Genomic DNA, 13,533 nt, shown 5'->3' with positions numbered 1-13,533 from the left:
CTCCTTGCAGTCGGGGAACCCTGATATTTCCCCTCAACCTTCTCTCTCTTTGCAACGATGACACTCAGTATGAAACCATAGTTTGAGTCTTGAAGGTATGTCATGAATTTCACATTCATGCAGTACATTTTCCCCAGTGTTGTTAATCTTCCTCAAAAAAATTGAAGGAAGTTTTCTCACTGAAACCAACATTGTAAAAAATGTTTCTTTCTTACAGTTGCACCTGAAGTGGACCCAGAATTGCAAAGGTTTGAATCTGTGATGCTAATTCACAGTCAACTTTGTTTCATGCAAGCTTTTAAACTACTTTGTTTTGGTTGTGCATTTTTTTTCTGTTGTAGAAAATATAGAAATAGTCCATTCTATCTTGCTTCTTGCTCTGTTATTAAAAGTCACGCATCAAATTTGGAGTTTATTCTTTTAACTAGGGGCAGCAGGTCATTCACTGGAGAAGAAAAATGTGTTCTCAGATCCTCCTTTTGATTAAGTAATATGCAAAAGCACAATAACTTAATCTCTATTTGATTTGAACATCTTTGCACCATTTCTGGTTTTCTTGCATTAAGGAGTAAAGGAAAGGAGGCTTCTTACATTCATCTTATTTTAAAAAATATATAACATAGCAAGAAGAAAACAAGTAATTTAAGGATGTCAAGGGGAAGCTACATTCTTCAGGACCACTATATTCTACAAAGTATGGGTAACTGCAGATTAACCATAAATGATATCATGGTCATATATTATCCTGTGCAAAACTTGATGCCTTGTTAATAGCAATTGCACGATGCTAATGCCATTAAAAGCACTGTCAATACAAATATGCTGTATATGTTAGGTTTACCAATGCAATCTGAATCTTCACTGGATTTGAAGTTTTCCATGAAGTTGTTTTAATTACTTGTTTATATACGGAATAGTTTTCATTGTTTTTATATATGGAATTGTACTTAAAGGTTTTCAGTGTTGATGTTATGATTGTTAATCGCTCTGAGATGTTTTGAAGGAAGCAATTAATAAATGAAATTAAATGAATGAATGAATGAATAAATAAATCATTTTCACTATAGTCCTTGGTTGCATCATTTCAATCTGCAGCTGCAGGCTTATACAACCAAATGCTCAGAATAACAATAAATCCCTCTTCATAGAAAAGCAGACAACAGGGACAAGAGTTCTAGCCTACCCTTCGATGTGGAGTTTTTCAATGTGGAAAGAACATTTTTCTATGGAACGGCATTCAAGCATGTCACACAACTTTACCATTTCAGTGAAAAGCAGGCCACAGACATTCAATGAACAAAAAATGGAGGCAAAATGACCTTGAGGTGGGGAGTAGTCATCTGAATCAGTGTCACTCTCACTACTATCTTCCACCAAAAAGCTCGGGTAATTCCAGGACATGCTCAGGATGCCATCAGATTCATGAAGGAGAACATGTGCCAGCATTCGGCCATGGCAATCCATGACAATAACCTGACCATCAGCAGTGCCAAAGAGGACCTGGCAAAATAAGAAAGCATCATAGTTAATAAGAATGCAAATGCGATTATAAATAAAAACAGGCTGAAGAAGACAGTTCTCTATTATCATTTATTTCAAGTAATCTGAAATGCTAAACTGCCCACATCCACAGTGAATACAAGACAAAGCAAACAGCTATTAAAAATATATATCCTTATCAACCAGGAATAAGTGGAGTTCCTGATTCCAAAAATCCGTAATCCCCATTAAATTCTCTTTTAGGATTATGGGCAATACTGGGTACCATGTCATAACTACTACTCTTCCACAAACAACATCTTCTAAAGCCATCATGACTGAAGCCCTCAACTTCTTCATCCCTGCCATTTCTCCTGCTCTTTCCCACAAACTTGCTTCTTTCTCCATTTCACTGATTCCCATCAGGCACTTTTCTCCTTTCCAATTCTACATCCCCACCTGTCCTGTGGTCATCCTATAGCTAACCCCACCCCACCCCCACCTTATACTAGTTATAAAATATTGACTTTCAGTTTCCAGATTACAGAAAAACCTTCCTTAAATATATCAGCATAAACCCAACTGGTTTTATAGAAAATAGGTCCTTGAAATCAAATATTTAAAGAACATGAGACATCATCAAAACAATTAAAAAGAAAGAACACCAACAGTATTGTCCTTGATGCAGACAAAGCGTACAATATGATAGAGTGGGCTTATCTAAAAGAATATTTAAACTGATTTGGCTTTGAAAAGAATTTAGATATTATTGCCTCTTGTTGGCATCACTGTTCATTATCTCAGTTTAATTTTAGCAGATGTAATTAGGCAACATGAACAAATCAAAGTATCAAGATTTGTTAATGTAGAGCATAAAACCAGCCTATTTGCAGATAACATAGCAGTTTTTTAATGAAATTTGTTAATTTATTAGCATACAAAAATATGGATAAATTATCAGATTTAGTATAAATTATAGTAATATTGAAATCCTGCATTTCTTTTTTAAGAAAAGTGAATGGTTGTGGAAGATTAACTGGAAGAAGGGGGAAATTCAGTATTTAGTGATAAATATTCATATAGAATATAGCAACAACTTTATACCTTGAATATAATCAATGTAGGAATATTTTTAACATTTCTAAAACTTGAAAATGTCCCCACACTGGGGAGCATAAATGATGGAAAAATGATACAACACTGCTACAATTATTTTAACTGTCATCCAGGAGCAATTTACAGATGGTTGTAAAGTAGAAGCATGATGGGATGCTGGACCAATGAGTAGTCAACCATCGAAGACCAATGTGGATGCCTATCCCTGGAGCAAAATTGGCAAAAAACAACGTGACTCAATCAGGTGGAACTGGAGCATTATAGCACAGGTGGAAAAACAATGTGTTACAAGCCTGACAGCAACAAATAAAGGAAAGTTTCCACCTAAATACAGAATGGAGGAGGCAAGGCTTTTGTATTGTTTAAAATAGCAGTTAGCAAACAGCCAAGGTACATCATCTAAGATAAGGCTGACTGTAACCTACAGATATCTTCCCCTTGGGCATGTTTTGTTCCCTGATGTATTGAACAAGCTCTGGCTTGCACATTTTGGCAGGTTATAGAAGACATACAACATAATCCAGGAAAGGGCAAATGCATTAAGAGCATCATGCCTGGAAAACTAAACTCTGCCCTACAATCTTAGTCAGGCGTACTTCCATTTCAGTTCCAGTCCACTAATGTTAAAGGGCCCCCTTTCACATGAACATTTTTAGGATTCGTTTATGCGGTACGGTTGATTGGGAATCTGAATATATTCAAGAGGCTTGCTCATTCTGTTTAAGGAAATGAAGAGCACTGACTAATCTCCCATTACATTATGTTCAATCATTACTGCAGCAAAAAGCTAAATCCAACCACTGCTGAGAAATCATGGAGGATTCTTTTAAAAAGATGTCAGTGTGGAAAACTGCTAACTAGCAGGATCCAAGAATTATCAGTATAGAATTGCTGGTATGGTTAGTGTGACACCGATGTTTTCTATTTTAGGAGCTTACTAGTTTTGCCTGGTTTGTTTTAATTATGTTTTAAATGAGCTTGGAAGGTTATTTGGATCTTGCCATGTTATGTTGACTGATGCTTTAAGGAAGCTTATGGATCAAAAGTTGGGATTGCGCGATCCTATGCAAACTTAGATGGACGTAAGTCCCACTGAACACAGTACAACTAACTCCAGAGTAAGAACACGTAGGATTGCACTGTAAGTCAATCAACTTTTAAGAAAACAAGAAATAAATGAAGTTCTTAGGTTGCAGCCATTCTGACAGGAACATTTCAAGATCTATATCTTTGTCTCTGCTTAGTCATTCAACACTACAAGGCCATTGACAAAAGAATGCTGTCCTTGGTCAGTGATCCAAATGGCAACTATATTGTGTAAGCTGCCTACCTCTTCAGTGTTTTGCCTGTTAAAAGATGAGGCCTTGACTGATTGGAGGTTTTTAATAATTTGCAGACAGCTGTGCCTTCTAGATCAGCTGTGCCTTATCTTCCCTGCCTGCCTTCCCCCAGCCAGAGGCATAATTGTTAGAGATTGTGGAGAAAATCCATGGATGAAGAATACTTGCTCACAATCAAACTCCACTTGGAAAAAGGCACTCCTTGGAAAGGAGACAGTACGTGAAAACCACATCTGTTTTGTCAGAGGTACAATGGCAAAAGGATTAAAAGGAATCTCTGTTTGCTTCTGTTCACCCATTTGGCCATTTATTAGTATAGTCAGACCAGAAAATGACTCTACAGTCTTCACAACCGTCTCATATTCAGTCTTTTCACTATCCAAGGTACAGAAACTATGAACTGATTAAAGCCCAAAGCACACCTTTAAATCAAAGCAGCAGGTCCAGGCTTAGGTCCCAGGGGGATGTACCTTAAATCAAGAGTGTGAGTTCTCCAGCTTTAGAGTCCCTGAACATTCAATATTGGAAAGGGATTTTTGTTCTTGCAGACTACTACCAGCTATGACTTGAGAGCAGCTGGGGCAGGAGATGAGCTACATAAACTTTTTCAAGGCAATTAAAAAAAAAAAAACCAGCCAGATTTTCATATTGAAAATGCTCTTTCCAGGTTTAAATGGTTGCAGATCCTTTATGCACCAAAAGTCTTACAGCTTTTCATCAGTACTATAATCTCAAATTCTTGGGAGAGTGTGAGAGACACTCAGAACCTACTGGTTGGATTGTATATTTAAAAAAAGGCTTTCCTCCTCTTTAGGAGAGTGTCTATTAATCCTGATTAATAAGTGACTTAATTACTTTGTTTGACTGTTATATGTAAATCCACTATCACCCCCATGGTATTTATATAGGACACAGAATGCACTATACTGATCTGACAAGAACCACTGAACTCAACAGTTACTGGTTCCCTATTTAAAAGAAAGTTTTATGCTTTACTTCAAAGCAATCCCAGAAAAACATCTTTGGCTGATGACAAGAGTAAGCACTGCCAAGGCAGCAGTGATTTTCTTGACTCAGAATCCAATCCTATGCATGTCCCACTGAGTTCAATGGACTGCAATCTTTTTACACGGGATCTATTAACCATTTCACAGAAACTCATAAAACAGGTGACTGGGCAAGAAGCTAAGCAGTGTTGTCTGTTTCCATAATTTATAACTATATAAAAGCAGGCAGGCAGGTCTCACTAAAATGTAAGCCTTCTATATATAGAAAAAAGCCACGTTTTCAGTCCAAAAAGAGCAGCAATGGAATATAAAACATTCATAAAGCTCTTAGCATGAGCAACCAGAGGTCATTAATTTTAAATGCCAAGACTAACAAGAAAACCTGAAGTAATTCTAAAAATAGCCCAAAATATTATATGCTGGAATGTTTTGTTTATACAACAAGAGAATCAAGATGATATGAGCTCGAGTATTCTTCCCTTGTTATATTTGAACTCCCTGAATTGCACTGTTATTGGTTATACTGCTCTATTTTACACTGGCAATTTTGTCATTGATTCCATTCCATGCAACATTAAATGTACTGCCTAATTAATTAAAAGCTTTCTGCTTGCTATTTTGTGTGGTCCTAAGAATCAGAAATGTAATAAACATAGGGGACTGAAGAATGCTTTTGGAGTTACAGCTTGCAAAACATGGTGTTCATATTTCTTGGCATTTTCAGAGAACAACATTGAAAATAGGTCTAAGCCGCCGTATGGCTCCTGGGGGGATAATGGCTTCCAGGTAGCAAGCTGTTCTTCTAATGTTGTTGCTTGATAGCTGAACCCTGGTCTAGATATTTTAAGGGCTCCGGCCGAAGAAGGCTCATGCTGAGGAAGTATCTCGGAAAATCAGAGGGCATTTCCACCTTCCCCATATCGATTAACAAAGAGCATGATGGAATCTTATAATGTTAACCATGTGGTGTTAGGAACTGTGGTTTTGGCATCCCAAGAGAATTTTGTGTGAAAAGTCTAGGTGAGCAGTTTCTGCACAAGGTTTGATTAGGCCCTTGCTATGGCCACATGCTGCCTTTGTATATCAAATCTCACCTCATCCCACTCTCTAACAGAATATAGCATATTCTGACTAAAATAATAATTTTAAAAATCGCCTGCCTTCAGCTGCGGCTTCATCTGACCAAGCAGCAGCTGCACTGCCTTCATTTCTGTGGCTCAGTCTTGCGATCAACCTCCAAGACACATGCGGTGTGGCGGCGTCAGCAGAACAAGTAAACACGGCCTTACTAAAAAAGTATTTTGCTTTGTGACAGGATTTCAAATGCTATCAGCTTTTCCCTGATTTTTTATTTTAGGCAGCAGAAGCTGCGGTGAGCTCTCCGTAAGCAAAACAGAAGTGAAAATGAGAGAGAGCAGAGAAGCAAGCCTATGTTTCAGTCAGGAAAGTTGATACTAAAAACTGAACAGCAACTGCAGGTTAGCAATTAAAACAATACAACTGGGAGCCAGAAGATATGTGTTCTGAACCCAGCCTTTTCATTTAATTGTGGTCACTGAAGTCAATGAGAACTTTCTTATCAGCTCCAATGAGATTTGCATTGGTTTGTCCCAGGGAGATTTTTTTAAGCAAAGCAAGCAATTTCTCTTTCTCTTTTCCCTCAACATCAAAATGAGCAGCTGAGAAGGTGCACCTTAGCAAGAGTGGCATGAAGATAATTAATTCCCTCTTCAAAGTGATACGAGACCCACAGAGAGATCTAAATGTTAAGTGTTAGTATAATATTTCATTAACACTTCATTATGGAATTCTGCATTTGGTTTAGATTGACTGGTTTCTAAAATAGAACACCCTGAACTGGGTTTGAGATTAGGAGTCCACAAATGTCTTTGCTAGCTCACCTGGGGTGAGCATGTCTTTTAAGGAATGGTCTGATAGGCACAAAGCAAGAGATCAGCGGAGGCTCATTTCTGACCCCAAGGTGAGCTTACCTCCCTGAAGCTGTGCTGAGAATATGTTAACCCTTTTCCTGCCTGCCTATTCTATCCTCAGACACCTTCTTTCCCCCAGTAGAGGAAGGTAGGATGCTGCAGCAATTGCCAAGCTCAGGACTGGATTGGGCTGGCTGCATTTAAAAACAATGCTACTGCTCATCAAATATGTCTACTACTGAAGGTGCTCTCAAGCAGTTTTCAAGCATTTCAATCCTCAATATACATATGACTGGAGGAGGGTATATGTAGCCATGTGATGTGAATTACCACTGAACATTTGTGTAGCTTGACATCAGCTACAAGAGTGTGTCAGTCATACAGCTAAATTAATCTACCATCTTCTTGTCCTGTGTGCAGCAGGAAGGTGCTTACCGATTAATGCATAGTCAACCCTGACATACACAAAGTGTGACAATTTTTGTTTTCAAAGCAACCTTACCTGTAGATCATCAGGTGTCCATATGCCACAGGTGATCTGACTCTCCAGGTTAATTTCTGAAGACCAATGTCTCTGTCCACTGACTGATCCAACTAGCACAAACCCATCTCTATAGGAGATCAGTGCTTGTGTTCCATCATGGCTCCACGTAAAGTCACTCACCTTAAAACACACACAGACAAGAAGAGGCTAGAACATTATTCTGACAATGCAGCCCATATGTAAAAGAAACAGTGCCCTATAAAAGCAAATAAGACTAGAATCAATTGGTACCAATATGTTTAGCAGGTTCCAGTTAAGTGGCTCGTGTGCCCCCACTTTTTTTCTTTTAAGAGAAGTTAACACAAGTTTGGCCAACAAGCAGGGAACATTAATGCCAAAACATCTGCTGCATCCACCATCTTGCATTTCAGATTTTCAAACCATGCTATATAAAAAAGGTTTTTTTAAAATAAAATGAAGTTCAATCCAGACAAGGGTGGTATCCAGCTATAAACAGTTCTGCTGGTGCAACTGGGTTCATGTTGTACATAGGAGAGGGGGAGCACCCCACCACAACCCCTACCTTGTGTAACGTATAGTTTGCAGAAGAGTTCTGAATAATTAAAAAATGTGCTCTCTATCTTGTGATGTTTTTGTCGGTCCTAATAAAAGTATTGCCCAACTATGGATTTTGGAGTTCAATTAAAATGCTGCTCTAACAATTGCTCTTTCCACAATTTACTCTTTCCACACGGAGTGAGAACTTTAGTGGTCTTTCTTTAAAATGAAAAAAGGAGGGAGGGGATACTAACCTGTGCCCCACGGTCATTCACAAGTTCCACAGACCATCTGCCTTCATACTGAATCCAAACAAATATTCCACCGTCTGCATCACAAGTTGCAAGCTTCTGGAATGGTTCGTTCCATCTTACCAGTACCACCTAAGAAGATTCCAGAAAACAGAACTTTTTCCCAAGAGTCTATACAAGGTTCCAACATGCAGCTCACTTGAAATTTCATTATCTGATATAGCAAAAATATATTGCCATGCTTAAATTATAAATTAAGGCTACAAAAATTTGAAATGTTCAGCCGATGAGGCTTCTCTTTAAGAACAGCAGGATGTGTTTCACTGCTGCCATAAAAGCAACAGAGAATCTTCATGGGCACACTTTACTGAAACTAAGGACTTTTAAGTCCAGCTCTCTCCAATGTTTTCAAATGGAAACAAATCAAGTTCCTAAAGCGTTGTCAGCTTTCTCTAGGTTGTAAAACACAGATGTGCTCTCTGAGATCTGCACACACTCACTGACCTGGCTGAACAACACACACATGAAACCTCTCTCTGACAGACTGCAGACTTTGGTGGGATTGGAAGGTTCTTGTGCAACAAGTTTGTGGAGATCTAGAGAGATGGCAGTTTCTTGAAAGGATTAATGTGCTTGGAGTCATGGGCCTTTCCAGAGATCAAAGCTGTTTGATGTAAAAGCTTGAACAGGGCCCAACAACACGGCACCTCCTCTTCTCCCTCAGAAAGTCTAGCAGTCCAAAATGGTGTCATTCCACTTTCACGTTCCTCTGCTCCACTTCACTAGTGGGTACTCATAGGGGCAGGGAAACTTTCAGTGCAATGACATGATGTCACTAGTTTGGGATTACCAGGTGAAAGGAGAAGGAAAATGAAAGTAGCAGCCACACAACTCTTGTGATGTCTAGTATCAGCCATGGCCCTACTGCACTGTAGCTACCAGCCATCAGATGGACCCTGCTTCTAGCTGCAGAGGAATCCGTTTGGCTTATCGTAGCTCGATTAATATTTTATTATATAAAAATAGCCACACTAGTGTCAGTTACCATACATACCAGAAGCACATTTCAAAAGTCAATTATGGAGTATAGGAAGAATTAATTTTTGTTGGCCCTGAAACTACCCCCAATCCACTTTGTTGGGTTGCTCTAAATCTTTAGTAGTGTGTGAAGAAGTGCTAATAATAATAATAATAATAATAATAAATTTTATTTATATCCCGCCCTCCCCAGCCGAAGCCGGGCTCAGGGCGGCTAACAACACTAAAACAGTACAACATTATAAAACATTATAAAAATGGATTAAAATGAATTAAAATCAAAATTGATGGCAACCATAAACTAAAGTTTTGTAAAGATTGCCAGAGGAGGGAGTCAGGCTGCGCCCTGACCAAAGGCCAGGTGGAACAGCTCTGTCTTGCAGGCCCTGCGGAAAGATGTCAAGTCCTGCAGGGCCCTTGTCTCTTGTGAGAGAGCGTTCCACCAGGTTGGAGCCGCAGCCGAAAAAGCCCTGGCTCTAGTTGAGGCCAGCCTAACCTCTCTGTGGCTTGGGACCTTCAAGATGTTTTTATTTGAAGATCGTAAGTTCCTCTGTGGGGCATACCAGGAGAGGCGGTCCCGTAGGTACGAGGGCCCTAGGCCGTATAGGGCTTTGAAGGTTAAAACCAGCACCTTAAACCTGATCCTGTACTCCACCGGGAGCCAGTGCAGCTGGTATAGCACCGGATGAATGTGATCTCTAAGCGAAGACCCCGTAAGGAGTCTCGCTGCAGCATTTTGCACCCGCTGGAGTTTCTGGGTCAGTCTCAAGGGCAGCCCCACGTAGAGCGAGTTACAATAATCCAGTCTGGAGGTGACCGTCGCGTGGATCACAGTGGCTAGGTCGGGGCGTGAGAGGTAAGGAGCCAACTGCTTAGCTTGGCGGAGATGAAAGAATGCCGCCTTTGTTATAGCTGCAATCTGCGCCTCCATAGAGAGGGAGGTATCGAAGATTACACCCAAACTCTTAACGGACGGTGCTGGCACTAATTGCACCCCCGCAAGAGATGGGAGTTGCCCCCTCAGCCCCCCGTCGTCCCGTCCCAGCCAGAGGACCTCTGTCTTCGAAGGATTTAACTTCAGCCGGCTCCCACGTAACCATCCAGCCACAGCCTCCAAGCATCTGATCAGTGTGTCTGGGCAGAGTCCGGGTGGCCGTCCATCAACAGATAGAGTTGGGTGTCATCAGCATACTGATGGCAGCCCAGCCCAAAACTCCGGACAAGCTGGGCGAGGGGGCGCATAAAGATGTTAAAAAGCATTGGGGAGAGTATTGCACCCTGGGGCACGCCACACACCAAGGAGTGGCGGGATGACAATTCCCCCCCAAGCGCCACCCTCTGTCCCCGACCGGAGAGAAACGAGCGCAGCCATTGAAGGACTGTGCCCTGGATCCCCACGTCGGCAAGGCGGTGGTCCAGGAGTTCGTGATCGACCATGTCGAAGGCTGCTGACAGGTCTAGAAGAATCAGCAGCCCCGACCCGCCTCGATCCAGCTGCCTGCGGAGGTCATCTGTTAGGGCGACCAGAGCCGTCTCAGTCCCATGACCAGCGCGGAAGCCGGACTGGAATGGATCCAGAGCCGATGTTTCATCCAGAAACCTACCAAGCTGTTCAGCAACCGCTCTCTCAATCACCTTACCCAGGAATGGAAGATTCGAAACCGGGCGGTAATTGGATAGATCTAAGGGATCTAATGATGTTTTCTTTAAGAGCGGGCGCACCACTGCCTCCTTCAGTTCCCCTGGGAATGTCCCGGTGCCAAGGGACAGATTGATGATATCCCCCAGGGGGGCCCGCACCTCGTCTGGACACGCTCTAATCAGCCAGGACGGGCACGGGTCGAGAGGACATGTGGTGGGCTTTCCAGCTCGGAGGAGTCTGTCCACATCGGCTGGGGATATCCGGTCAAAGTGGTCCAATACCGGACCCGAGGACAGTCGAGGGGCCTCCAGTTCCTTTATTGTATCCAAATTGGCAGGGAGGTCATGGCGGAGCAACAAGACCTTCTCCGCAAAAAAGCTCGCAAATGCCTCACAGCTGTGTGTCAAATTGTTATTTAAATTTGGCTGTCCTTCGAGGGACGTTAAAGACCGAATTATACTAAATAATTGCGCCGGGCGAGAGCTAGCGGATGCAATGGAGGCCGAGAAGTAAGACTTCTTAGCGGCCTTCACTGCCATCTCATAGGTTTTCATAAAAACCCTATAAGATGTTCTTGAGGCTCCGTCACGGGCACCCCGCCATACTCGCTCTAGCCGTCTGAGGTCCCGCTTCATTTTCCGGAGCTCCTCGGTAAACCAGGGAGCCCGGTTTCTGCGGGGTCGCAGAGGGCGCTTAGGTGCGATCTCATTGATGGCTGCCAGGAGCTGGGTATTCCAGGCCTCAACAAGCTCAGTCAATGAGTCGCCAGGGGGAGAAAGGTCCCGCAAGGCTTGACGGAATCTATCAGGGTCCATCAGCCTTTGCGGGCGAGCCCAAATTGGCTCGCCACCCAAGCAGGGTGGGGGTGGAACGTCAATCCTGGCTTTCAGGGCATAGTGATCAGACCATGGCACCTTCATCGAAGGAAACATGATCACATCTATACCGATGCCAAAGATCAGATCCAGCGTGTGGCCTGCTTGATGTGTGGGGCCCGAAACAAACTGGGAGAGCCCTAGTGTCGCCATGGAAGACACCAGGTCCAGAGCCTGCGAGGAGGGAGTGGCATCAGCATGGATGTTGAAGTCCCCCAATACCAATAGGTTAGGGAACTCCAAGGCCCAGCCGGCCACCGCCTCCAGCAGGCCTGACAGGGTGGCTGCTGGTGCGCTGGGTGGCCGGTACACCAGCCAGACAGCCAAGCTCACCTCGGAGCCCCACACTAGGCCAACACATTCAATGCCGGGGATCGATGGCGATGGTAGAGCCCTGAAAGGACAATCTTCCCGGATTAATAACGCCACCCCTCCCCCCCGGCCCACAGTCCGCGACTGGTGGAGGACGGAGAAACCCGGGGGCGCCATCTCTCGTAAGGTAACAGTTACCCCTTCGCGCACCCAGGTCTCCGTCACACAAGCCAGGTCGACCCCCTGCGAGGTAAAGAAATCTCGCAGGGTGGCGGTTTTGTTGCCTATAGACCTGGCATTGCACAACACCAGTGACGGAGGTGAGTAATCCTTGCTCACCCTACCCTCGTCTCTCGGGATGGGGCGCAGATTGGAAGGGGTACGAGCATATCCGTATCTCGATCCCCTTCGCCTATGACATCTGCCCCCACCGCCATACCTCCCTTGCCCCTCCACAGTAGGAATCCCAAGCCTCAGGCTCACCTCCATTTACAGAATATAAAAGCAAACAAACAAAAACAATTATACGAAAATAAAGCCGATCCCCACCCCACTCCACAACCACCCCACCCCAACCCAAAATAGACCAAAACAAAATAAAAATACATGGATAAAAATCACCGCTTATGGTGGTACAACAAAGCAAAACAAAACAAAAAACCCACACAGTTTAAAACATATAAAAACACTTCAAACAACCGCTGCCGCAGCACCAATGTCCCCAAAGGTGCGGCAGTGATGAGCGTAGGCCCCGCCCCAAGGCCTGATGGAGAGTGGGCCTGCAGGGGGAAGCCCTCCCCACACGCACGGCGAAGCGGCAGCAGTGGTGTTCCGAGGCCTCCTTGAAGCCTTATATGCTGAGGTGGAGTCTGGGGCCCGTCCCCAAGCCCAAGATGGAGAATGGGCTTGCAGGGGGAGCGGTCCTCCCCAAGACTCACCGGCAAAGCGGCAGCAGCAGTGTCCCGGGCCTACTTGGAGTCTTTTGTGCTGAGGTGGAGTCTGGGGCCCGTCCCCAAGCCCAAGATGGAGAATGGGCTAGCAGGGGGAAGCCCTCCCCACACGCACGGCGAAGCGGCAGCAGTGGTGCTAGAGAAGGGGACAGTGGTGCTAGAGAAGGGGACAGCCAAAAATGTCTACCAGTTGACCTGGTTATAGTCAGCCACTTCATAAACTAGTGACTGATATAGGAGAACCCAACCATACAATAATGGTGAGGAACATAATCTGCCCTGTCTTTAAGATGCTATAAGACTCTTAAATTATGTTATGTTGTTTTAAATTCATATGTGCTGAAGGCTTAAGATAGTATCTGCTGAGTATTTACAATGCACTCATGAATCAACGCATCGTTTCCAGAAAGCATGACAATGCTCCCAACAAAGTATCATGACAGCTATTTGGATTGTTATGGATTTAGATTGTTGGGTGAACGTTTCACCTTGTTTTATGCACCAGGATCTTTGTTGTAACTCAGGGATGACTAAGAAGGCATGTCCTGAT

General features: G+C 43.4%; 1 protein-coding gene across 5 annotated transcripts in view; it reads right to left on the bottom strand.

Moving 5' to 3' along the window:
* Positions 1-13,533, bottom strand: part of TULP4 (TUB like protein 4) — a 110,312-nt gene that overhangs the window by 24,063 nt on the left and 72,716 nt on the right. For all 5 annotated transcript variants that reach the window (XR_014154459.1, XM_081854297.1, XM_081854296.1 and 2 more), the window contains 3 exons: positions 8,170-8,298; positions 7,376-7,537; positions 1,320-1,500 (listed from right to left, as the gene is read on the bottom strand). Coding sequence is in view for 4 of the 5 variants with exons in the window: in XM_081854297.1 (XP_081710423.1) it covers positions 1,320-1,500; positions 7,376-7,537; positions 8,170-8,298 (472 nt within the window). In the remaining variant the exon portion in view is untranslated. The remainder of the gene's footprint in view (positions 1-1,319; positions 1,501-7,375; positions 7,538-8,169; positions 8,299-13,533) is intronic.

This window comes from Podarcis erhardii, assembly GCF_964252035.2.
Source record: "Podarcis erhardii genome assembly, chromosome: 3".
NCBI lineage: Eukaryota > Metazoa > Chordata > Lepidosauria > Squamata > Lacertidae > Podarcis > Podarcis erhardii.
Note: the sequence above shows the minus strand (reverse complement) of the source record. Positions and strands in the feature narration are given on the sequence as shown.